This window comes from Drosophila innubila (assembly GCF_004354385.1).
Source record: "Drosophila innubila isolate TH190305 chromosome 3R unlocalized genomic scaffold, UK_Dinn_1.0 2_E_3R, whole genome shotgun sequence".
Classification (NCBI taxonomy): Eukaryota; Metazoa; Arthropoda; class Insecta; order Diptera; family Drosophilidae; genus Drosophila; species Drosophila innubila.
This window is the reverse complement of record NW_022995380.1, coordinates 18817659-18842786: the sequence shown is the minus strand read 5'-3', so window position 1 is coordinate 18842786 and position 25128 is coordinate 18817659. Positions and strand designations below refer to the sequence as shown.

General features: G+C 32.8%; 5 protein-coding genes across 5 annotated transcripts; 1 reads left to right on the top strand and 4 right to left on the bottom strand.

Annotated features, from left to right (window-relative positions):
* Positions 1 to 319: 319 nt before the first annotated feature.
* On the bottom strand, positions 320 to 4547 carry LOC117790579 (probable G-protein coupled receptor No18). Its single transcript, XM_034630060.1, has 5 exons — positions 4180 to 4547; positions 2879 to 2981; positions 2093 to 2218; positions 1326 to 1509; positions 320 to 1265 (listed from the first exon to the last, which is right to left on the bottom strand). Exons 1-5 carry the CDS (start codon positions 4406 to 4408, stop codon positions 519 to 521), a joined length of 1389 nt encoding a protein of 462 aa, XP_034485951.1. The 5' UTR covers positions 4409 to 4547; the 3' UTR covers positions 320 to 518.
* Positions 4548 to 7676: 3129 nt separating this feature from the next.
* LOC117791341 lies at positions 7677 to 8462 on the bottom strand. The gene is made up of 3 exons (XM_034631063.1): positions 8304 to 8462; positions 8087 to 8230; positions 7677 to 8018 (listed from the first exon to the last, which is right to left on the bottom strand). The coding sequence occupies exons 1-3, from the start codon at positions 8457 to 8459 to the stop codon at positions 7953 to 7955; spliced, it is 366 nt and encodes a 121-aa protein (XP_034486954.1). The 5' UTR covers positions 8460 to 8462; the 3' UTR covers positions 7677 to 7952.
* A 1056-nt stretch (positions 8463 to 9518) lies between these two features.
* LOC117792813 (lutropin-choriogonadotropic hormone receptor) lies at positions 9519 to 14408 on the bottom strand. The gene is made up of 18 exons (XM_034633091.1): positions 14367 to 14408; positions 13746 to 13897; positions 13607 to 13681; positions 13460 to 13537; positions 13245 to 13319; positions 13112 to 13177; positions 12866 to 12934; positions 12724 to 12798; positions 12547 to 12664; positions 12283 to 12488; positions 12015 to 12218; positions 11691 to 11843; positions 11481 to 11626; positions 11184 to 11412; positions 10615 to 10810; positions 10357 to 10553; positions 10114 to 10294; positions 9519 to 10032 (listed from the first exon to the last, which is right to left on the bottom strand). The coding sequence occupies exons 1-17, from the start codon at positions 14406 to 14408 to the stop codon at positions 10117 to 10119; spliced, it is 2259 nt and encodes a 752-aa protein (XP_034488982.1). The 3' UTR covers positions 9519 to 10032; positions 10114 to 10116.
* Positions 14409 to 17815: 3407 nt separating this feature from the next.
* LOC117792013 (gamma-aminobutyric acid receptor-associated protein) lies at positions 17816 to 18525 on the top strand. Its single transcript, XM_034631964.1, has one exon. The coding sequence runs from the start codon at positions 18043 to 18045 to the stop codon at positions 18415 to 18417; it is 375 nt and encodes a 124-aa protein (XP_034487855.1). The 5' UTR covers positions 17816 to 18042; the 3' UTR covers positions 18418 to 18525.
* Positions 18526 to 18826: 301 nt separating this feature from the next.
* LOC117792012 (chorion peroxidase) lies at positions 18827 to 24426 on the bottom strand. The gene is made up of 7 exons (XM_034631963.1): positions 24215 to 24426; positions 22591 to 23811; positions 22018 to 22345; positions 19632 to 19788; positions 19414 to 19572; positions 19036 to 19355; positions 18827 to 18980 (listed from the first exon to the last, which is right to left on the bottom strand). Exons 1-7 carry the CDS (start codon positions 24345 to 24347, stop codon positions 18911 to 18913), a joined length of 2388 nt encoding a protein of 795 aa, XP_034487854.1. The 5' UTR covers positions 24348 to 24426; the 3' UTR covers positions 18827 to 18910.
* Positions 24427 to 25128: the final 702 nt, after the last annotated feature.

Here is a 25128-nt window from a genome sequence, read left to right as displayed (position 1 = left end):
AATTACCATGTGTGCAAGTTTCAGAATAGTTCATTAGCGGACACATATAAGTAAGATGTATTCGTATGTACATGTTACCCTACATGTAACTGCATTTTGTGGAATGCAATTCAACTATGTATCTAGTAAAGAAGATACCCTGTTGCTAGTTTAAAAATTTATGAAATCTACAGTGTCAACCAAGTGCTTTTTAAGAGTATACTTTTTAGGGCCGGATATGTCGTGCTATTCTTAGCCTATTTACTAATTTTATTGATAAAGTTTAATAAGAATCTGAATATACTTACTATCCTCAGCTAAGAAATTCAAAATCTTAATATCATTTTACACATTTTGCGTTGTCTTTTATTATAAATAAACTTAGTGTTAATTACAAGTATGCGTACGTACAACATTTAAATACATTTATGTATTTTATTTGTCTGTATTTTTTTTTTTTTTTTTGTTAAGTTAGGAATTGTGAATATAAAACAAAATAAATATACTGGTAAAAATGAATGTTTTATAGTACTTAAATTTTAGGCACGAAACATGTTCAAATGGTTTCGCGGCAGTTTCTGTTTACAGATTCTTCGGCATGTCAAACGCCAGAAAGCAGCTCGGAAGTCGGGGTTAAAAGCATAAATGAAGGGATTAATGGCACAGTTAAGCCAACCCACCCAAGTGAAAAAGGACATTAGACCCTCAAGCTTTTTCAACTGCGGCAAAAAAGGTATCAGCAGATAATATACAAAGAATGGAGTCCAGCATGCGATCAGACCTCCCATGACAATCGTCAGGATCTTAGTCGTCTTGGAGCTCTTGGTCTTAGTTGAAACTCGCATGGGAATACGATGACTTGCCATAGGTCGTCTCAGTCGTTGCGAATTGTTAGTTGATCGATCGGAGACTTTACTGTTTGATGTGCCCAAAGATGAACTATCGTTATAATATAATGTCGGCAAGGACATCGCTGAGGCACATCGTGTGTGGAATCTGCAGTTGTTTCCAGAGCATTGAGTTAATGATGATACACGAGAGATTTCCATAAGTTCGTAGAATGTTGGCTGATGCTTCAATTTCATTCTTTTATCCGTCAACTTTGTCTCTTGGCACTTAATGCATTTGACGTTGTTGGTGCTGAAAATTGGATTACCATGGGCTCTAATCACACTGCAGCGGGCCTCACAGCAGGGCAAGCATTTATGTGGATTACAACGATACTGTTCCGACTCTGAGATAAAATTATCACCATCTACCTCATAATCAGCCGTGCGTTCCGTATTCTAACAATAAAGATATCGAATGAAAAGATAAAACGAAATTATATTTATTGAATTATTTACCGCGTCGTGTACCATTTGCGCTCGTCTTGATGTCAGGACATATCCAATCCTAACGTAAACATATAACATGACTGTCAGAGGTATAAAGAAAGAGCCCATTGCCGAGTAAACGACATATCCTTTATTCTGATTGTAGCGACAGTCAACAAAGTCCTGTTGATGACGGTTTCTTCCTGGTTCATACCTATGAGCACATACAATATATTAAGTTCATTAAACTTGTTTGTCTATTTATAAATATTAATTATGGCTTCGGTACATTATATTTTAAAAAATAACGTAAAATCTAAATATTTCACTTTTAATCAACCCCATATATCATTACTGTTTCTATGTTTAATTATTCTACCTAATATGTATTTTAGATATTGTGGATAAAAATAAGTTTGTAACTATATCTTACAGCTAAAATTAGGACTTAATTTAATTAAACTTTATGTAGAATGACAAATTTAAATTCCAATATTAGACAATATTATTAAACTTCAAATACTTCGAATAACCTTAACATAACATATCGTATAAATACAGAATATACTTCCAATGGTAACCGAAAGATACGGTGTTTAATATTTACCAAATTTGGCTATTCTAGTTTGTTTATAAAACTTAAATAAATAAAGTAATATGAGAAGGCAATAGAAACTTATCAAACTTAATTAACTATTTTAATGTAGGCTCTGGCATATTGTATGTTTACCCCAAAAGTGTACATATAATATGTCAATTTAATATAGGTTTCCGTATGCAGATGTGGATACACTCACCAGCCTAGCATAGGTGGACATGTAATAACAAACGCCAGTAACCAAACGCCAAGAATCATTAACAGGGCCAATCGCTTGCAACGCCACTTTTTCGAATATGTCAACGGCTGTGTCACTGCGAGATACCTAAGTACAAAGCAATAAAAGAGACGAAAAAAAAGAGAGTAAATGAAAACAAAAGCCAGTCGGCATATTGTTTATAAAGCTGTTGACTAACGTTCCTAGCAAACAGCGCACTATGGCGACAACAAGGAACTTGGAAATGCCATTAAAATGTAATTGAAACTTCCAACAAAAGCAGCAAGCTCTACGTATACCAATGTATACTACGTTCCACCCACAATTTCACAGTCGACTGTCTACGTTGGACTGTAGGGTCCTTGCTACGACTATTGTTGTTTCCGGCCATACACAACAGTATACTGATACTGTATACTGTATAGTGTATAAAGTGCATAAAGTATACGTAACGTTGGCCTTAAACGTTATGCACAGGATAGGTCAATAAAAATATCTTTGCACAGTATTTGCACCTTTTTATGCGTTTATGCCGTCATCCCAATGAATGGTTTTCTGTTTTTTTTTTTATATCAATAAATTAGGGCATATCATAAAAATTAACGAGTTTGTTTGACCAAAGGGAATAGCATATACGAGTACATTTATTTATTTACCAGTACCATAAAAATACACTTCAAAGTTGAGCTGCAAATTAGGCTGTGTACTTACATAAACAATTGATAATTCCGTTTATATTCATATCAGAATTACAGCAGTCTTACTTACCTATCCAAGCTTATGGCACACAAGCTTAGAATAGATGCTGTGCATAGCAATATGTCAAAAAATATCCAAATATCACAGAGCGTCCAGCCAAGTTGCCAGGAACCTGCAAAAGATACAAAATATAGCTTAGTGTTTGGTATGTTCTTAAGCTCTGATAATGAATAAATAATATAATGATTTTATATATTATCAACAAATTGCTTCTAAAAAATGTTACAAAGACAAAATTAAAATCTAATTGTAATTTATACTACTATTGCAGATCCAATATTTGAAAGTGTATATAGTATGTGTATAGTCACCAGACACCGGGTATCTTTAAGTCGATCACTCTTTTTTTTAAAATTTTTTTTATTTGTTTCCACCTCTATAATGGAAGTTATTTTTTTTTGTTTGATTGTATATGCTATATTTGAACAACCCTTTCAACAGCAACTCCTGCCCACGCCACTGATTTTAGTTATGCATTTAAAATAAATGTATGAATTGATTTTATTCTATTACAGACAACTGGGAGACTAATTGCCTGAACTAATTGATAAGCTAAATAAGTGTTCTAATATAATTTATTATTCGTGGGCTATTTTTTGCTGGCATAAATAACCTTTGTGAGCTTACAAAGATATACAAATATCAAAGGTTGTTCTTCAAACTCACCACTGACAAAAGAGCCATTCATCAGGGGAAAACTTTTTTGTTCTGTGAGCTTCATCTACTGAATTTGTTCACAATTCGGTTCACAAATAGCTCGCATGCCTGATAGACCAAACTGGTAGTATGCAATGTAACTATAAACATTGAGAGGACTTACACCCCCTTCATCATTAACTCAGTCATTTTTTGTGAAATGGACCATTTGTTTATACAAAAAAAGTTCTTAAAGGTATAAAGTTGCAAATTTAAGCATTTTGGGAATTTGAAAGGCATGTAACTTGTTTTGGGCCCACCTATAAAAGTATGTAAGTATTCATAATTAAGCAAAGAAAAACAATTACCCTTTGCTTTGCTCTTAGCTCTTGAATATTTTATTTTGATGTTTTTGCTTGCCAAAAATTGTTTTAAAAATTCTTTAATACAGCGGACTCAAAAAAGGTTGAATTCAAATTGCAGAGAATTCGAATAAATCCAAATTGTGAAATGTAAGAAGTAAATAAAATTCTTCGCTGCACTCTTTATATAAAAAGTGTAGGAAAAATCCTATACATTAGATGAAAACTATAATAATATTAAAAACTATTAAATAAAAAAAAGTGAAAAACAATGGTTGATACTTATAAGGCTATTGATCTATTAATACATACCAATGACATGTAGAGCAACTGCTGGAGGCATCACGAAAATACCGACAAGTAAATCTGCAACTGCCAAACTCATCACGAAACAATTGGTGACCGTGCGAAGTCTTCGTGTGGTCAGAACAGACAATATAACTAGCATATTGCCAATTACGGTTACCAATATAAGCAGTAGGAATATAGCCACAGCCAAACACTTTGGCCAGGCCATGCTCTCAAAATAGGAGCTCATCATGCAAATACTATTGGTTTATCTCTCGATTGTTAGTCATTTTATCAGAATTTTCTTGTTTATAGTTGTTTATTTCAATTAGTTCTTGCATTGTGTATAATTCCAAGTACTATTTGTCGGCAATCACGCGTTAATTGGCTAAATAAAAATAAATAAATTTTAATGGATATTAATTTTTTAGTTAATATGTACAATATGAAAAAAAAAAGTCGCGAGTCAACGATTTTGAAACCGAATACGAACTACTCTCACTGACATTTTTGATTGGAGTGTACCTCCATTAAAATTCTTGTTCTGTAAATATGTAAAATGTACATTATAAATACTCGTACTTTTTAGTTTTAATCATATTCAAAAGTTTTCATTATTTTCGCGACATACTTAAAACCTTGGATATAAGCTATGCATCGTTTGTGCATAACAACGTCAGTAAATCTATATGTAAATAAGATTTGTTTGCTATTTTGACACACCTGTTAGGCAAATATGTAATACAAACGATACATGCCAAAGATTCACATAAACAAGTCTACAAGACAAAGATATTATTTTTATTTGAACAAGTTCTTTGAAGATGTTTGAAATCGGATCGTGGTGCTTTATGGGCTTTATTTCACTTCAAACACTGTCTTTCACTATTTATAAAATGTACTTGCTCTTTACATATATAAAATGTTTGTTTTCAGTCGATTTTATGCAATATACTCTCGCCTCAAACTTTTATTGTAATTATTGGCCAGCGAATTTTTCTCGTTACTTGAATAAAAGTAAAAGAATACAATGTATATTTTTATTATTTCAACCGCACTGTTGCTGTTAGCACACGTTGACTACAAACTGACGGAGCAACTCATTGCCGATTTGTTAGCGCTGAGATTGAGCGCAGCCAACGAATCGTATGCGCAATATTTTTTATTATTGGCGGCTAAAGTACACAAAAAAAGCGAGCTGAAAAAAACAACAAAAACAACAATAGGGGAAAATTCTTTAGCCGTTTGAAACTTTTCGTTGTATTGCCTTTTGGAATTTTTATTATTATTTTTAGCTTTATTTAAAAGCGCGCACACATTTTTTTTTTTGCTATTGCCTCTCTCTTTGGAAAATATTCCAAAAATTGTAAATATTGCCTCCGATTCAATTATTCAGAAAGAAATCACACAATGCCGATGAAAAATAAATAAATTATGTGTATCAACAATCAAAACCTGAAATTTATATTAATCAAGTAACAAAGTTGCATTTATAATACTGCGAAACCGAACCGAAATAATGTCCGAGCCATGAAAATGGAATGATAAATGTACTAATAATAAAGCAGACGCTAAACATACTCCGCTTCAAGATACCCTGTTTAAAATATGTTGGCTTTATTGAAGAAATATGTTAAAATGTACAACAACAACACCGATGCTGGGTATAAACATTTTTGCGGTTAATTACTTCGTAAGAACTCATTAGACCATTATCCATTTGCACTTAACACTTTGAAACGATTCTTTAGAATTTAAGCTTTAGATCTTAAATACCTAACATTATTACTTAAACTTACTGCACTTTGGCAGTTTAGTTACTCTTTTTAATTAAAGCTAACACAATTATTATTAATTGTACGTTGACACTTCGTTAATTCAAAGCACACTTTTCCGGCGTACTGAGTAAACTTTTTCCAATTGCCACAGGAAATAACAAATGTTCCACTTTGTACCATTGGGATTTCAGTGACTCGAACTGTTATCAGCTAATTAATTGATAAATTTATCTGTTGATTATGGCTTTAATAGACATTGACATGTGCCCCTTTATGCATTTGATTGCGTTCATTATTAATTTTCGATAGCCACATACAGAATCACATTTATTTACATACAGTATATTTTCTAGGAATCCAAATTTATTAGAAAATATTTCAACGAATTAAAGTGTTTTTTTTTTTTTTTTAAGAATTCATAACTTTTAAATGAGTCTAAGTTGAAGTCGATGTCTATGATACTGTCCACTCATAGTGATATTTTGCTGAGAGCCTTTTGCGACCTAACGCTAGGACGCGTCGCGTACGACTAAAATAATTGTGGTCGAGCAGCAAATTTGTCTAATTTTCCAAACGTTTTAGTGGTCTTTGGTCTTTATGCTAGTAGCTTTCATTAGCCCACATATATACATGTATGTGAACTACACACATTATACACACACACGCACACACACACACACCAACATTTGTATTTGTATGTGTGCAGCATTGACAGACAACAGTATGGTATTTCGCGTGTCTCGAATTCTCCTTAGATAATTATTTTGGTAATTAGTTAGGGTTCGCTTGCGCAAAAGGATGTTGTAGATAAAACGTTGTAGGCCCTAACGTTTAGCATACATTTAAGTAACAAGTAAGAGAATACGACTAGGCAATATCCTATAGCTAGATTTCTCTTTCAATGAGCGAGGGAAAATAAAGGCAAACCAAGGTACCAACTTGCTATTCATATCAAGTTTTTAGCATCTGTAATTTAAGATTTTTATAGTTTAGTAGAAATCACAATGAGAAATATAAATATTTTTTACACAATTGAAAAACTCCAACAGCTATAGAGCTATAGAGCAGTGGTGTCTAAAAGCACACAATAACAATACTTTTTCTTAATCATGTGATAGGAAAATACACATATTGGACATCACTAAACAAATTTCATTCATAATACTGAAATTTAAAGGTCATTAGCTTGTACTTTGACATAATATTAGGATGAGGCTCGTCAGAATCGATCATCCTAATGACTCTTCCTTTTAAATTGGGTACATTAAACGAAGCACAGACGAAAACTAACCATTGTCATGTTTACAGTGTTTGGATAAAGCACACATCCATAAGAGTATGTACATTTGTAGTAGATATGTGTATGCGTCATGGTTTGTTTACCTGAGAATTTTATATTTTTTGCCTAATTGTACGTTGATTGACGAGCAAAAGGCAAATGATATTAATTAAAACACATAAAAATAAAAGATACGGGTATAGTTGACTGACTAAAAGATGCCCTCTAAATTACACCGTGTTGACATTAAATTACACACATACGATTTTAGTAATTTTGTGCTATATTTTCTATAAGTCTGGTATTTGAGAAATTTCAAATTTGTATTAATTATACATTATTAATTATAATTACTGTCGGCCGTGCTGTCAGGGAATCAGAAGCTTAAAATAAATCTTATTTGCGACAATACAAAATGTGTTTTATAAATACCTTTACCTCTATTAATACATTTATATTTATTATGTTGTTTTAACTTTTCATTTCTTAGTAATATCTTTGCATAAATGCCGGTTCGACTTGACCGTTGATCCTGATAACCTGTTACATCAAAACACATCTATGTTCCCGATAACAGATTGGTAAGATTTGTAAAATGATTTTATGTATTAATACTTGATGGGCACCTAATAATTTCGAATTCGAGTCTAAACCCATTTATAAATAAACTCGGAAATCTTCCATTGCAAGTCCTGTAGATAGTTGGTCAAATACAATCGATACAGTATTGGGGCCTTGTGCTACATGCGCTGTATAACACATCCTTTAAATGAATTCATTCTGACATCAATTTCACCCTCCTCAAGCTAAATTAAATTAAAATAATAAGACGACAGCAATTACTAATGATTTTCACAAAAATTGTTAAACATACCTCATCAAAGGCGTAGATATCCTGATAACATGATGGTGATATACATCTCCTTAGACAGTTTAGCTTAGATACCATAGCTGAGTTAAAGTTAACACACAGGGAGTTTTGACCACATGCTAGCTCGTAATCATGATAAATGATTTCCTGTAAATAAACAATGAAAAAATATTTTTACTCTTGATAAATCAATATTCGAAGCTAAAACTATAGTACTTACATTTTTGCTTGTTTCCTTGTAAGCATATTCTGGAAAATGAAACGTTGCTGCCTTGGAAAATAACTTGCCATCTCGAAAACCTTCTGAAGTGCAAATAATTATTTTCAATAAAACAATTGAGCAAAACACACGCAACATATCAAAGCGACGCAACATTCTTTTATTTCAACCGGCTATCAGCTGTCAAAGTAATGTTGTTTATTTCTTCAGCTTAGTATTTTTCAGTTGGTATTTTCAAATAGGGGTTGAATTCTGCATTGTTCACATGAACTACCTCGTTTATACGGAACATTTCATATATTCTTGAATTTTGCAAAATTCAAAATTACATTTCGTCCTAACAGAAATGGTTATGAATTTCGTGAATGGATGCAGAATTTATAGACAACTTAGGTATGTTAGGTGTGGGTTCACATCACGTCTAACCGTCTTTGATTGATAGGTTAAAAATACAATTATAGCCTTAAACACACTTCAAGAATTAACTAAAACATTTGGTTTTTATACTAAAAGTTATTTAATATTTAAAACACAATTTTTGATAAAATTTCATGTTTAATTTAATATATACTAAGCTTTGAAAAGAAAAGCAATTAAATAAATAATTTTTTAATGCAACCAAAACGCCACCTAGCGTAACTTCAATGAAGAGTATTTCATCGCAAAATTAAACATGGGTGACTACTATCCCACACAAACAAAAGGTGGCGCTTTAAACTTTGCTTCGTATTTTCAAGTAGCTTAAATAAAAGTCGATAAATTTGTTGTTGTTTGGAAATTGCTATTTTGTTCCAAAGTCGCTTTTACTCATCACAAGGTAAAATATTATAAGGATTGAAATTTATTTACAGCGGCGAAACGCAATCCAAAATTGACAAGGATGCCAGTGAGACGCTTAGAAAACAACCGCTCGCTACGAGTTTCTTATTTTCATCTGGCGCCTTTAAGTATTCTCTGTAAATTTATTAATCATACTACGTTTGCAAAATAATTATAATTTAAAATCAATTTTAAGCAACATTCACAACAAATTGTTGATGTATTTATTTCTGCAAGTGTTTCATAACATTTGATATAAACATAGATATTATCTTGTTTTGATTAAACATGTATTTCAATTTTGGTGTATGTATATTTTATATATCGAATATTTTGTAAACATATGCAAATAAATACGTGTAGCTCACAATAATACATTTTACAATACAATATATAGTTTAAAAGTCCCATTTTTTTATTACATGTTCTTATTACTTTTTTAAAGATTATATTACTTTTTATAGTCGAAAATTCATTACATTATTAGTTAAGAGAAACACCATTGAGTGCAAGTTGGTGAAATACATATGAATTGCAAGTTTAGCGCAGCTAAATTTTCTCAAATCAATTTATTTAAAGCTATTTTATAAATTTAAAACTAAATTATCAATACTGCTGATGTAAGATTTGATGAATTCACATTATTTTAGGACATGTGCTAGTAATCATTTACGATTATAGAGAGCTTAAGGTCAAAATAATTATTACAATGTAAATAAAAGTAATTAAAATAATATTATCACAACTTAACTAGCAAGTTTTTTTTATTAGAAACCTTTGCTTTCTTTATAATTAAAACTAGTTTTTTTTTGTCCTAGGACAGTTTCAGCAATACAAGCTTTTTTTAGACTAAAAATCGGATGGTATATAAGGAAGACGTCGGATGATCAATAATAAAAACGCGTAGAATCTGGAAAATATAAAGGAAATTTGAAAATCAAATATAAATGTGTGTTGTATATATTCTCATAATATTATAATTTTAAAATACCTTTTACACATATTCCTCTTCATTCCTTAGCATTTTCTGTGTCTCCGCAAGCAGTTCGACTTGACCCTTTTGGCCAAGTGAGTTGTTACGATCAATGGAGCCGCGTAATGTGTACTGTGTAGTTGCAGGCAAGGATTCACTGTGTTTATATTTCACTAAAGTTCGACGGCAAATACCCAATCTGTTGGTGAATAATGAATATATATTAAGAAAGTGAACTCCTCAAGATTGATAAAAACCTACTTTGACAATAAGGTGATCAAATCCTGACGGTACTGAGAAGTTAGTATAGCATATAGATATGGATCAGCACAAGAGTTTAAGGGATAAAAGAAAACCAATAATATTTTCGATTTAGTAACGTTGATCAACGGATATCCGGCCAAAGCAGTAAGTCCAAAGAAAGCAATTGGAGCCCAGCAAGTGAAATTTGTAAATACCTTTTAAGGAAAAATATAAAAACTTAGTAATATATTTATGCTACAGTTACAGAAAACTCACCAAAAGTGTCATCTTTTTGGCTATGCTTATCTCGCCGGGAATGTTATCACGTGCATGACGAGTTTCATGACCCAGTGATATGTATATTTGGGCATAGCATATGGCAATAATTGTGAAAGCCATAAAATTGCAGCCCAAAATCAATATCAAGTACACAGAATCGTAAGTGTCACGTTTTTCCATGGGTAAACATATACTAAATGAAATGAGAATTTTTAATTACAAACTTATCATTGAAATGCAGAGATCGAGCAATTATTAATTTTAAAATATAAATACAATTTGTTTGACATCTATCAATATATTGTAAAATAATATTTGTTTATCGACTAAAATTATAATATCTTTCTTCAATTTCAATTTTCATAGACTGGTGTACCACAAAAATTCAAACAAACCGAAAACCACCCAAAACTAATACATATTAGGGAGATTTATAATTGGTTTTCGATTGGTTTTATTTCTGTAGCACTGTACACTAAAAAATGGAAAAAAAAATGCAATTAAAAAAAAAAAAAGAGTTTTTCTTAATTTTTGTTGTATGTCACCGTTTAAATGACAAATAATACCTCGTTGATGAATAATTACTGATGCCAAATAAAGGCAACGACGACATGAAAATTGAGTAGAGCCAACCCAATAGCATAATTCCAGCAGCCTGACGCAATTTCATACGCTTGTCCAAATACAAAGCACGTGTAATTGTGAACCATCGTTCGATTGTGATAACAGTTAAGGTAAAGACCGACAAATGACTAGCGAAAACGGTCAAAAATCCTGCGATCTTGCAGCCCCATCCTGTGGAAATTATTACAAGCATAAACAGTTGCTATATTGAATATATGTACATAGTGAAAGTATCTTACCATACTGCCAATCGAAAGCATAGTTAAAGTATTCGCCCATTGAATGCGCATCTATTGAGGCAATAAGCAGCAGATAAAGTCCTAGGCAAAGGTCAGCAAATGCCAGGTGGCACATTAAAAACCGGGGAACCGATGCACTTTCAGATCTAAATAAGAAAATAAATGCTGAAAGCAAGAGGTGCTACAAATAAAATAAGTTATGCTACTTACTTAATGGAAAGGATGACTGTGAGTACCGCAACATTGCCAACAACAGCCAATGCAACAACAATCCAAACAGCTATTCGAAGCCATTGATAGCCCATGACATCCTCGCAGGGATTCAGAGCATTTGGCATGGGATAGCACTCAATATTAGGTTTTCTAAGTTCGAAAAACAAAAATCAGATTGCAAATCAGTAAGAACCATAATGGTTAAATCTGTGCTGTCGATAATTATAAGTTATACCCTCGGAAATAAGGTATTATCGTTAAATGAACTCCAAAAAAAACGAACAATTAATAATATATCTAATTATATGTAATAACCCTCACCTAAATGTAAAGTTACCGCAATATTCAGCTAGTTGATCATCGTCGGGATTCAATGTAATTTCCTCATGAAAAACTCCAACGTTATTCATTGTGGAATCGGTTAAATAGTTATATGTATTGGGTGTACCCACGCTCAATGGATCATCAGTGTTGTCATACAATACCATATTATCAACCTGATTGGGTATACTCCGTTCCCAACGGCTGTAAAGTCAGATCAGTTGGGTTTTTTAATTGATTTCATGATATTTTTGGTCATTTAACGTACCCCCAATGATCATCAAATGTTCTATCCTCTGGTATGGGGTTTCTTTGACTGTTTAATTGCTTGCGAACATCACGATTACTGTTGCACTGTTCTCTCCACTTCTCCAGTTCCTGCATACGCTGGGCGTGTCTTTGGGGATCATGTCTTGAGGGGAATTGGAATGCACAGCAATGAAAAGAGTGCGTTAAATGAGCTCTCTGTAAGTTCTAAAAGAATGTATGATTATAAATAAAGGTTTGGTAAAGCAATCGTATCAAAATTTACCTGAAAATTATATATTGAGGGTATTGTTTTCAAGGTATGCGTATTTGTTATGTATAACACCTCCACGGATTGCAGTCCAGCTGATGGCAACCGGACTAGTGAAGTGCTTGAGAGATCACTAAATAAAGGCACATTTATAGACCAGAAGCAACATGACTTATAAATGGATTGACTCACAGCTCGGTTATATCAATTATGCCATAGAAGGCATTTGGATGAAGATCGGTTAGTTTTCGATTGTCCCTTAATGAACTATATTTTAGTTAGATATAGATACTTTTACAATATTAAAAACAATTAATAATCACAATTTACTCACAGTTTTGCTATTTTGGAACCCATAAACGCGGAATCGTCAATAAATGTTATGTCATTGTTTGCCAAAACACTAAATAAAATAAAAAGAGTGATTTTATAAAAGTTTAGTGTACAAAGACAACTAACAGATACCCCCGTTTTCCTCTTGTGTATGGGCGAAAATATAATCTTACAAAAATTATATTTTATAAATATTACTTAATATTATATTCTTTTGTGTAAAAGTTAAATCAAAGTATCTACTTACAATTGTGCAGTCTTCACTTTAATAGATTTGGAATCAATTCGAGAAATTTGATTATTATCGAGATCTCTAAGGGGGAAAAATATAGTAGTAAATTATTAAAATTAATTATGCTTTAAATATGATATATATTTACATCATTTGCAAAATATTATAGGGTGGTAAGTGTCCAAGATCGGGTACGCTTGTTAAACCACTATTAATTATTCGTCTATAAAGAAAAAAATATATAGATTAATAACGATATAAAACTATAATATTTCTTTTAAGTATTGTACTTTCCAGTTTAAGCACAAATTAACAAAACTTAATGATATAATATAAAATTAAATATATTGTTCTTTAACTTACATAATTTCTATGGTATCGGAAATTCCCTCAAAAACATCTTTGGACAGGAATGTTAATTTCGGCGCTTGTGAAATATAACTGAAGAAAATAACAGAAATATTTTTTATTAATTATGGATTTCGACAAAATCATATTGCGTATACGTACATAGTCCGGAGAACCGTTAAGTTGGAAAAAGCGCTGTCCTGTATAGCTTCAAGTTGAAGACAATTAATGAATGCACTATAAAAATACATTGAAATCTGTAACTTTAATCATTGAAATATCACTTAAACGTTATACTCACACATCTAATAATGTGGCTCCATACACCTTCAATCCAACCGACCGTAAACGTGGCAAGCCCGCAGATGCAATAGTTAGCCTTTGTAGTGGCAGCTGTAATGTCTGTGGCACACGTGTCAGTGCTTCTCCCTCGCAGCGACATTCGAGCTCATTCTGTTGATATATAGACACAAACACGTAGACGTATCGTATTAATTTGTGTGAAGTACCAAAGGTTCAAGCTAAACAGTTTAAAGTGCCTAGTCTATAAAATCACATCAATATTCTGCGTAATTAGTAGCTGCCCATATCTGTCAATGAAGCTACGAAGGAACTGACACAGATTGGCAAGAAAAATCCATTTGCAAGATTAAATTTGCCTTATTCAGAAGAGGAATAACCTCTTATAGGGAAATATATTTATCTTATCGAGAAATAACCGCAAAATATAGAAAGTATTTTCTATTATTTGCATAATACCTATAATAAACTAAAAAATCTCAAATAAAATACAAATTATAAATATATACAATATAAAAGAGATTAAAGGACAGCAAAAGAAAAGAATGATTTTTGTTATTATTGTATACTCAGCCATTACCTGATTAGTAACTTCCCAGCAACAACAAGTCCAAGTGCTAACATCATTCAACGGTGTTGTTGTTGTGTCTGGCGTATGTGTCATTATCATGGAGCTATTGGTATCAGTTTCATTATCTTTATCAGTTGGCAAATTATTGGGATAGGTGCTAAAGCCATTTTGGTGACTTTCATTACAGTTGGTGCTGGCTTGAGATGGGCAGCGGCTCAACAAAAGCAGGAACAATAAAATTAATTCAATTTGAATTTTAACTGCCATGCACTTCATGTTTATTTAAGTGCACTTTGATTTTCGTTCCTTTGCTTACACCTTCACTTATACACAAAGAAAAGTGTATATTAAAATTATGTAATTCCCCTCCTTGTAATACATTTTGATCGCTTCCACAGGCAACTTTTATTTATTATAATTATTAATTGATTCGCTGAAATGTAAAAGTCTATGAAAATCATTATGTGTTAGTTAAATATTAACAATTAATATTACTAGCCATAATTGGAATGTTTTTGTAAATATTGTTACTGTATATATATATTGTCACTTTTAACTTATTAACTTCTGTGATTCTTAAGCAATCTTAAAAAAAATTTACTTGTAAATCAATCAACTTGACATTTGACTTTGATCAAGAATATAATATATATTAATTTATTTATTTATAAAGGGTATTAAAAACAAGTGGCACATGTTCGCATGTATGTAAATATGTCTCTATTTACAGTAGACAGATGCAAATATATGTATATTCTTATGTACATACGTGTTCACAAAACACAGCTTCAAATATTTTGCACCTATTGATAAAGCTGTGAATTAAAATTTCACGTTCCGCGACGATCTCATGTTTGATTGATTTTTCAATTTATACAAAGGTTTGATTCGATTACCTAAAGATTGTTTAACATGCAAATTGCGATCCGAAAATGAAGAAATTTACTAAAATTGTAAATCAAAGCCATGCCAATCTTCCTTGAAATATTTTCTAAATAAAAAAATTCTAGTTCTTTGATCGACGAGGAGATATTCTGTAATCATTTTGAAAATAGAAAAAGTTCATTTTTTTAAATGTTGTGTGATGTAGATATCTACATATTATACATGTATCAATGAGGGAGAGCTTTCACTTCCCATTCCGTTAACACAACCTAGATTTAATATTTGGGATTGACAATTCACAATCTGGTTTAATCAACTCTCTGATTCGGCATGCTCAACTTTCATCTACCTCTTTTGGATAGACGTTATTAATAAACAATTAAAAATTGTATTAATAGTTGATCAATAAAATGTTAAAATTAATTTTTTAATAATATCGCAAATTTTGTGGCATTGCCGGGAATGAACCCAATTCTTTTGTTTATTTTTATTTTTTACATGTATACTCGATGCCAAGCTACTTTTTTAATTAACATACTTATACAATTGTAAACAAATAAATCGCAGTCACCTTATCAGTTTATTTTTAGATACAGCTGTTTGTTAGTGAATATTATAGTAATATTTGACTTTTTTATATTATTATATAACTCTCAAATTGTCAATCTAATTAAAATACTATCTAAATTAGTGAAAAAGCACAAATTTTTTACTTTAAAGAAGAGACCTTTAAGCAATTTAACGCGACTTTGAATACGCAAAGTTTATTAAAAAAAAAAACATTCTAACATTAAGTTAAGTTATTAAGTGGTAAAGTCCTCTTTGGTAGTTTTATATACAACCTATCACTTGCCTTAGACTTCCCATATTCAGCTATAGTGTTTTCAAGTCAAAATTGAAGTAGAGATAAATGAAAGCGGTGCCGACAAATGCGGACCAATTTCCACATTCTTAATTATCCAATATTTGTATGTTAAATATTCACTGTTTACTTTTGTCTATCTTCTAATTACAATTATAATATGATCTAACATGCGTAAAAAAGAAACATATTGCCGAGAACACTTTTATAAGGTGTCATATAATTATGGCTTGTATCATTGTTCTTTATTTCTATATACACTACTTTGTTTACCTGTATGCATACCAAATAGTATACGTATAGGTAACATGGCTAAATTTAATTAAATAGCCCCTGTGATATAAACAACGACATTGAATTGATCCGCAAACCGCTTTTATCTGTTTTTAATCGTTTAATTATAATTAATGTATTTGATTAATCAACATAACTTCACGTCGAAGAAAGATCTGAATATTATCTTATTAAGAGAGATTTTCATGATTGATTTTTAATCTAGTTTTCAAATATATTTTATTAGAAATCTTCTACTGCTCATATTTTAATTAAAATTTAATTATTTTAGCTTTTCAACTTTCCAACTGTTTCATATGCAACCATCATGTTGCCAAAAATAGTTCTATTTATAGCATATTTTCATAAAGGTGGTCGTCGCATGCACATTCTCCTGCAATTGGGAGGTGCACTGTCCACCTTCTCAAAAATTCTCGGTTCCTTCGAAATAAGCGTAAGCGGGCGAAATTCTAATCAAATTTTTCGGTTGAAGGTTACCATTTTCTGGCTTGAGCGGTTTTCACAAAGCTTTCAGATGCGTCAAAAATCAATCATAATGCATTTATGTGTCCACTTGAATGCTTAAGTCATATATAGTTTCATTACTATACACATTAAAATATTAATTTAACCAAGCGCTCAATAATTTGATTTAATCAGTGTTGTATCACTTTTCGATTGTGATTATGTGCAATATTAAATACACTCTTTAAAAACTAAAAATAGGTATTTGATTTGTAGCTCGTATCGAAAATCGTAAAATGTTCATTAAAAGAAATGATTTGAATGCTGATAAATGGGAAGCAGTAGTTAATCACTATAAAAAATCGTAGATAAGTGTACACGTATGTTCTTTTAACTGTATGGTTAATTAAGACCGAGTTATTTGAATTATCAAATTATTATATATACGTTTATACGTATCATTTTTGACCTTTGAATAAAGCACGCGTGAGAAGAACTCAACTTCACTTTTTCCAATTTTTTTAATATTTTTTTTTGAATTTAAGCTATTAAGCACAAATTGTAACTAAATTTAACCACAATACCATTTTAGTTAAAATTATTTTTCCATATGTACATTCATATCTGTCGATTGCATTTGAAGAATACAAAATACAAGAGCCGAGCCGAACCAAACCGTGTAAGCGTGCGCGTCTTATTGCACCTGTTGAATGGCGACAACTGAGAAATCTGTTATCCGAATGCCAATTCAGACGAAACCGGAAATCAGAAATACGCGAGGCGCACTGGAGCGATACACGACATCGTCTTAATGGAAGCGTAACACGAATGCTGCGAGTCGACCGAACGAACGTAGAAAGCACATGTGACCCAACTGAAAATAAAAAAAAATATAAGCTCCCAAAGCTGAGCAGGGCACAATGGGCTATCTTAACGAAACCAAAGCTTTATCTCTTACAATTTTGTTGTTATTATTTTATTAGTGAAAGCTTTTGGCTTTACGGTCCTAGCAAACGGTTAGCCAGAATTCAAGTTGACAGCTGAAAATATCTACGAGTATATGGGTTTCATATAGCAAGCTTTTAAAGTTCAAATTCCGAAAAATAATAGTCATTTCGAATAACTATCACAAATTTCGAACGCAACACAAAACCAATACCGCGCTTACCTAAAAAAAGAAAGCAAACAATTTCAAATTTGTTATTTAATTTTATTAACAACGAAGAAAACAACAGCCACAAGATGAATATGAATTTTCAGTTTAAGAAGGATCACACATTCGAAAAGCGACGTGCAGAGGGAGATAAGATACGTCGAAAGTTTCCAGACCGTGTGCCTGTCATTGTAGAACAAGCCGAGAAGTCACGTTATGTTGCGCTGGACAAGAAGAAGTATCTGGTGCCCAATGATCTGACAGTCGGTCAATTTTATTTTCTTATACGTAAACGTATTAATCTTCGGCCAGACGATGCCCTATTTTTCTTCGTGAACAGTGTGATACCACCAACATCGGCCACCATGGGTCTGCTGTACCATGAGCATCGCGATAAGGACTACTTTCTTTATTTGGCCTATTCCGATGAGAATGTCTATGGCCACGAACAGCAGGAGATGTAATTGTCAAACAGTTTCTTTTTTGCAGTTCGCAGTTTGTTAATAAAATAGTTCAAGATTAATCTTACAATACAGTTACAGGGTATTCAAAATGCAATAAAGCAATATTAACGAACTAAGTATTACGGATTTTCTTTTTTTTTAACTACTCGACATTTGCCACACATTTTCAGATGAACTTTTTCATATCGTGTTGTTTATAAATATGATAAACTGCTAATCAACCGGGCAAATGTTAAATGACAAAGTAATATAACTATATTTTTAACAAAAACACTAAGAAAAAAGCCACCAAAAGTTTGTAGATTCAATTAACAGTTTCCCGTCAATCGCATTTCTATCAACCAGGGATTAACTTAATTTCATTTGTTGCTTCGGCAACATTGTTATGATAGAGACTTGTCAGTATCAATCGTATTAAGAGTTCTATGCGGTATGCAAATTTATTCATTTTATGTAATAAATTATTGACTATTATTATAATGAATTAGAAAATTTATTTAACTGCCCACGCATTAAGATTTACTGCAGGAAGACTCGGATCATCGCAATGTATCATCTTGTTACTGTAAAATAAGGTTATTTAGAATACGTTTACTAATGATTTGGTTAGAAAAATACCCTGGAAAATCAGCACGTACGAAAGCGGCTACTGGCACTTTATGTAGTGTTAAATGATCGGCATTGTCGCAGATTAAACGTGCCATGGTAACCTTTCGCACCTCCTGAAGTTGTTCCGGTTTAAATGCAGTTGGATTAACCATATCATTGTATTCATAAAAGTAACGATCTCCGTGCTTAAAGCGTGCAAATTGATCGGCAATAATTTCAGCAAATGTTACCCCTACAAATCCATCCTTCACAGCGTTTTCCAACAGACCGCCAACCCATAAATCAATATCATCTGGCGATTTATAAACCCAGGCAAGTTTTTTACCAATCTACAGAGAAGTTTGAAATTAATATTGACGTATTTAGGTGTACATGAAAAATACTCACTTCCTTTGGGAACTGATCAAAATTCCGCAGCTTTGGAGCACCCATTAAATCGAGGTAGTCGTTATAACTGCGCAGACCCTGATCTCGACCCCGTTGTATATTCAATGCAGCTAAATCCAAGCCAAACGCATTGTCACCACGAAACAGAAATCTACTGAGCTGTGATCAAAAGATAATAGCTACTCTATATACTTGTAATAATGATTTCAAATACGTACACCGTGTGTAATGGAACTGTCCACCTGCTGCATGGGCTGTGAGAAGAGTGTGTTCAGCATATCATCGTAGAATTCATGCTTTCGCATACGAGATGGATTAAACATAACATCCGGAATATTTATAATTTCATCCCGTATGTGAAACTTGCCGCCGACACTGCAAATTTAATTAGAGAACAATGTGAGTTAGTTTGAAATGTGCAATTTTAAATTCAAAGAAAATGTTAAAGTGACCAGTGCTTATAATAAAAAATCGAATAAAGGTATAAGAAACAAAGCTTATTTTTGACACGCCAAAGAATTAATAAACTTGCAATCAGGGAATCAAACCGAAAGAAATATAGGTTACGGTTTAGGTTGCGGTACGTCCCAAAATAACTATTTCGGTAAATGGTTCTATTTTTTAGTTTTTTTCTTTCGGTTCCGGTATCAGTACCGGTACGTAACAGTACAGCAAATCAATTTAAAAAAATTTGTAAATGTCGTTTTATAATAAATATGCCATCGAAATAAACAGACCTAGGGCAACAAAAATTTTTTTAACAAATTTTAAAATACTTGAATGCAGTATGTATTAAGAGGTCGAATCATGATCAAAATGACATTCCGCTTGAAAATCGGTTCGGTTTTGATCAAGTTATGACAGTATGAAGTTGGTTAGACTGCGGATTTAGCCACTTTACAAGTCAGAATTTTTATCCAATTCTTCATGATTTTTACAAAAAAATGAAAGATCTCAGAATCAAGTTTAAAGTGTTGTTTTATACTAATTACGATATAAGGAGTTAATTAAAAGTGAAAACTTGAGATTTAAAATTTTGAATTTTCGAAATTTCAAAGGGGGGACCCTTACCATCGATATCGAATCTTGGTCGAAAATAATTTAATTTTCTAAATGAACAAAATTTAAATGCAGAATGAATTTAGAAGCCAAATCATGATCAAAATGACATTCCGCTTGAAAATCGGTTCGGTTTTGATCAAGTTATGACAGTATGAAGTTGGTTAGACTGCGGACTTAGCCACTTTACAAGTCAAAATTCTTGTCCAATTTCACATGATTTTTTACAAAAAATAGAAAGGTCTCAGAATCAAGTTTAAAGTGTTGTTTTATACTAATTACGAGATAAGGAGTTAATTAAAAGTGAAAACTTGAGATTTAAAATTTTGAATTTTCGAAATTTCAAAGGGGGGACCCTTACCATCGATATCGAATCTTGGTCGAAAATAATTTAATTTTCTAAATGAACAAAATTTAAATGCAGAATGAATTTAGAAGCCAAATCATGATCAAAATGACATTCCGTTTGAAAATCGGTTCAGTTTTGATAAAGTTATGACAATTTGAAGTTGGTCAGTCTAGGGATCTAGCAACTTTACAAGTCCAAATTTTTGTTCAATTTCACATGAATTTTTACAAAAAAATAAAAGGTCCCAGAATCAAGTTTAAAGTGTTGTTTTATAATATTTACGATATAAGGAGTTGGTTAAAAGTGAAAACTTGAGATTTAAAATTTTCAATTTTCGAAATTCCAAAGGGGGGACCCTTAGCATCGAAATCAACATCTAGTAGAATTTAGAGAAATATATTTTTTTTAGAATTTAATAAAATTTAAATGCAGAATGAATTAAAATGCAAAATAATGATTAAAATGATATTCCGCTTAAAAATCGGTTTAGTTTTGATCAAGCTATGACAGTTTGAAATTGGTGAGACTTCGGATTTAGCCACTTTTCAAGTCAAAATTTTTATCCAATTCTTCATGATTTTTTACAAAAAAATGAAAGGTATCAGAATGAAGTTTAAAGTGTTGTTTTATACTAATTACGATATAAAGAGTTGATTAAAAGTGAAAACTTGAGATTTAAAATTTTGAATTTTCGAAATTTCAAAGGGGGGACCCTTACCATCGATATCGAATCTTGGTCGAAAATAATTTAATTTTCTAAATGAACAAAATTTAAATGCAGAATGAATTTAAAAGCCAAATCATGATCAAAATGACATTCCGCTTGAAAATCGGTTCAGTTTTGATCAAGCTATGACAGTTGGAAGTTGGACAACTCTTTGACCTAGCAACTTTACCACAACCGTACCGGTACAAACGTTTCGGTATTCGGTTCTCTAATCGTTCCGATTTTATCTAAATTTGTTTATGATTCATAGGATTAGAAAAAGCAAACAAGTTTTTCATGCTCAAGGTTGATTTTCTACCGATCGATCCTATGACAGCTATAATAAAAGACATTACCGGATAAACAATTTGTAAGATTGGTTGACATATCTCAAGAAACAACATACAAAAGGTGGTTTATCCATTAATGCGTTATACATTCCGTTTTAAAATTATTATATCCCCTGCAATGGTAAATCTTTTACACTTGCCTAGAATGACCCATGCGAAAAGCAGCTCCAGAGAATTCATTTGTGATGGCAGGATTCACATCCACGTTGTAGTCGGTTGAGTAATCCTTATTGCGTGGCACCAAACGGAAGCGTTTCATCTGATGTGGCCCAATTACTGCTGGCAAATATTCATTGTAGGTGATGTGTTGCAGCTCGGCAATCACAATGCGGCGAGCCTCTTGATATAGCCATTCATCGGATGCCACCGGATTCAGTTCAGCCAGAATCTTGGCAATACGATTATGCTCGCGAGCAAAAACAATTTGTAGTGTGATGAGTGAGATAATTTGATTGGTGCGACCATCGCCTAAAAAACGTAGATATTGGATTAAAATGGATCTCCACACAATACAATTTAATTCTTAACTTAACCTTAATTATATTTAAATTTATATGATTTAAAAAAAAAGGCTGCCCAATTTAAAAAATAATAAATAAATTAATAATAATATAATTTGGAATTTGTAAAGACAAAATACATGATATTTTAGTGGATATGAGGGATTTAATTAGCGAATATATTTACCGGATTTAATTAGCGAATATATTTACCGGATTTGAAGCACGTTTTGCTGGAATCGCTGCTCCCACAGGCGCTCTTGTCATTCGTCAGAGGCAACAATTCTCGACCAAACTCATTAAACATTTTCAATTGCCCTCCATGGAAAGTACGCAAGTCACGTGCCGCATCCTCATGGGATCCGTATGTGGGCGAGGCATCGATAAAATGTGTAACTTTGCTCCGTTGCTTGCCATAGCTCAGCTGGCAGTCGGGACTGGGGACTAGGGAAAGTCGAACCAGGTTCAAGCAACGCACTCCGAAGGCACTGTAAAACTCATCGTTCTCAGATACCGGTATTGGGAGGCAGGCGAAGTGGGAGTTCTCTTTGGGCAGTACACTTTTGCCGACCGGCGAGCAGCACTGAACCAATCCTCCCTTTTCATCGAGACGCACTGAAGCCGACTGGGAAATATCATGAGCCAACAATTGGCCAAATTGCATGGTCAATTGATTGTACTTGGGATGAGGTCGATGGACATCCTCAAATAGAATGCGTGAGATCTCACGGGCGCTGGTTAGAGGAGTACCGTCCGAGGCATGAGCGCGAGGAGTCCAAATGCCATCTTCATAGGCCGGTGGCAACAGTCGCTCCATTGGCTGGCCAGCAGCTCCCCAATGTGAACGTTGTGGCATCGGATTGTTGCACGTGCCATCAATGCTCCGATAATTGTGAATATTACGACAAATTGGTGGAGGATGACAATGATGAGCTAGCGGTGTCTTTGAGAACTTCACATGCACATTGTTGGTAATGAAATCATCGAGTGGCACCTGCTCCTTCTTGCCAAACACTTGAGTCGTGATCACCTGCTCCAGGGCATTGTTCGACACCGCAAAGCTGTGGAAATCCTCGCTAGGTGTCGAGTGAAAAACAATGCCATGGATGAAATCTGGATTTCCACGATGCACTTGCATTTGGTGGGCAACTCCATGCATCAAATGCTGAAAGCTCTGACGTGCCTCCTCCAGTACCTCTGCCGGCAAGATCGATGGAAAGGACGCACTGCGTTCCTTACTCTTCTCCCGTTCTCCTCCTGCTGTATGATTTTGGCCCGTTCGACAGCAATAGCCAAACTTTCCAGCGGGTAAATCACAAATCTGCGGCTTTTCGTGTCCCTGCATTCGGACATGGGCAGGACATTGAATTTGTGGCACACATTTAACATCTGTGCAGACTTTACACTTTTTGAGTAATCCGCTTTTGGCGACTTCTGAAATAAGATACAGTTAGTGCAATACAGTTAGTCAAGTAATTATTCAGAGAACTTTAACAAATTTACACATATTTTTATTTTTTAACTTATTCTACGTTTACCCATACGTAACTATAATTAAAGAAGAAAACTCATAAAAACTAAATGCTATTTTATTTTTCAAATTCAAATATGATTTTATTTTGTCAAACTAATTGCTTAACTAACTGTTCGTGAGCGTGAGTGAGATCGCTATAATACTAATAAGAACCGTACAAAGCATTCGCCATTATTAAGTGCGTTTTACACACACATGCTCACATACAGACTTATCAAGTTAACACAAATCAAGTAACTGTAAAAACTTTTAGCTCATTACAGCGGTTTATTAACCTTTCGACTTTCGTTTTCGCAAACTTACCATCGCCATTTGCATGACTATGCTCCTGTTCTGCGACTTTTAAATCATTTTGCCGCACTGTAAAAGCAGCTGTATGCTCAAATTGTACAAGCAGAATTTGCCAACAGAACAGCAGTATAAATAAAGTGCGCATTTTTAAGTTAACCAAGGAACGAAAAATTACAATTGGAGTCTGCAGAAATGGCACAACTCAACTAACTAAATAACGGCGCTTTCGTAAAAGTGTGACCAGCCACGACTACTTTTGTCAACTTAGCTATTTTATAGCTAGTTCAGGCTATTTTCAGAGTTCGTTTAATAGAAAAATTTTAAAATTGCTATTAGCTGGAAATCTGGCTACTTTTAATATATATTTTCAGCTAAGTTTTGTATTTTTAGTTAGACTGTGAAATGTGTTAGAAATGCGTACACACCCAAATTTAGATTCTATCCAGCCAGAAACAGCTTTTGTTTCCTTAAAAAGTTGGCAGCACTGGTGTGGAAGCACTGTTTTGAACCAAAGGCTGCCACCCTGTCCAAAGGCTCCCACCCTGCAAAAATTTTCGAGCTGGCAGCATATACCATTTTAATCAACTTGCAAAAACAGTTCCAGCTAAGAAAATTCAACTTTTGTTGAAATTTTTCTTAATATTGAAGATAAAATTCTTTAAATTTTTATCAAATTGTTAATATTTTAATAGAAATAAACTTGTAAATTTTATCTAGCATCGAACTTTGAGAATAGTTAGAACTAGCTATAAAATAGCTGAGTTGGCAACAGTGGTGAACCTAACACGACAAACAATAAAATTTTTGGTATTTAAAAACTACTAAGAAGTATTTAATTTTTCAATTTACAAAATGATGCTGATTTTATGCCAACAGATTATCAACAAACTGCATTCTTTAGGAAATCAAAAAACAAAAATTATTTA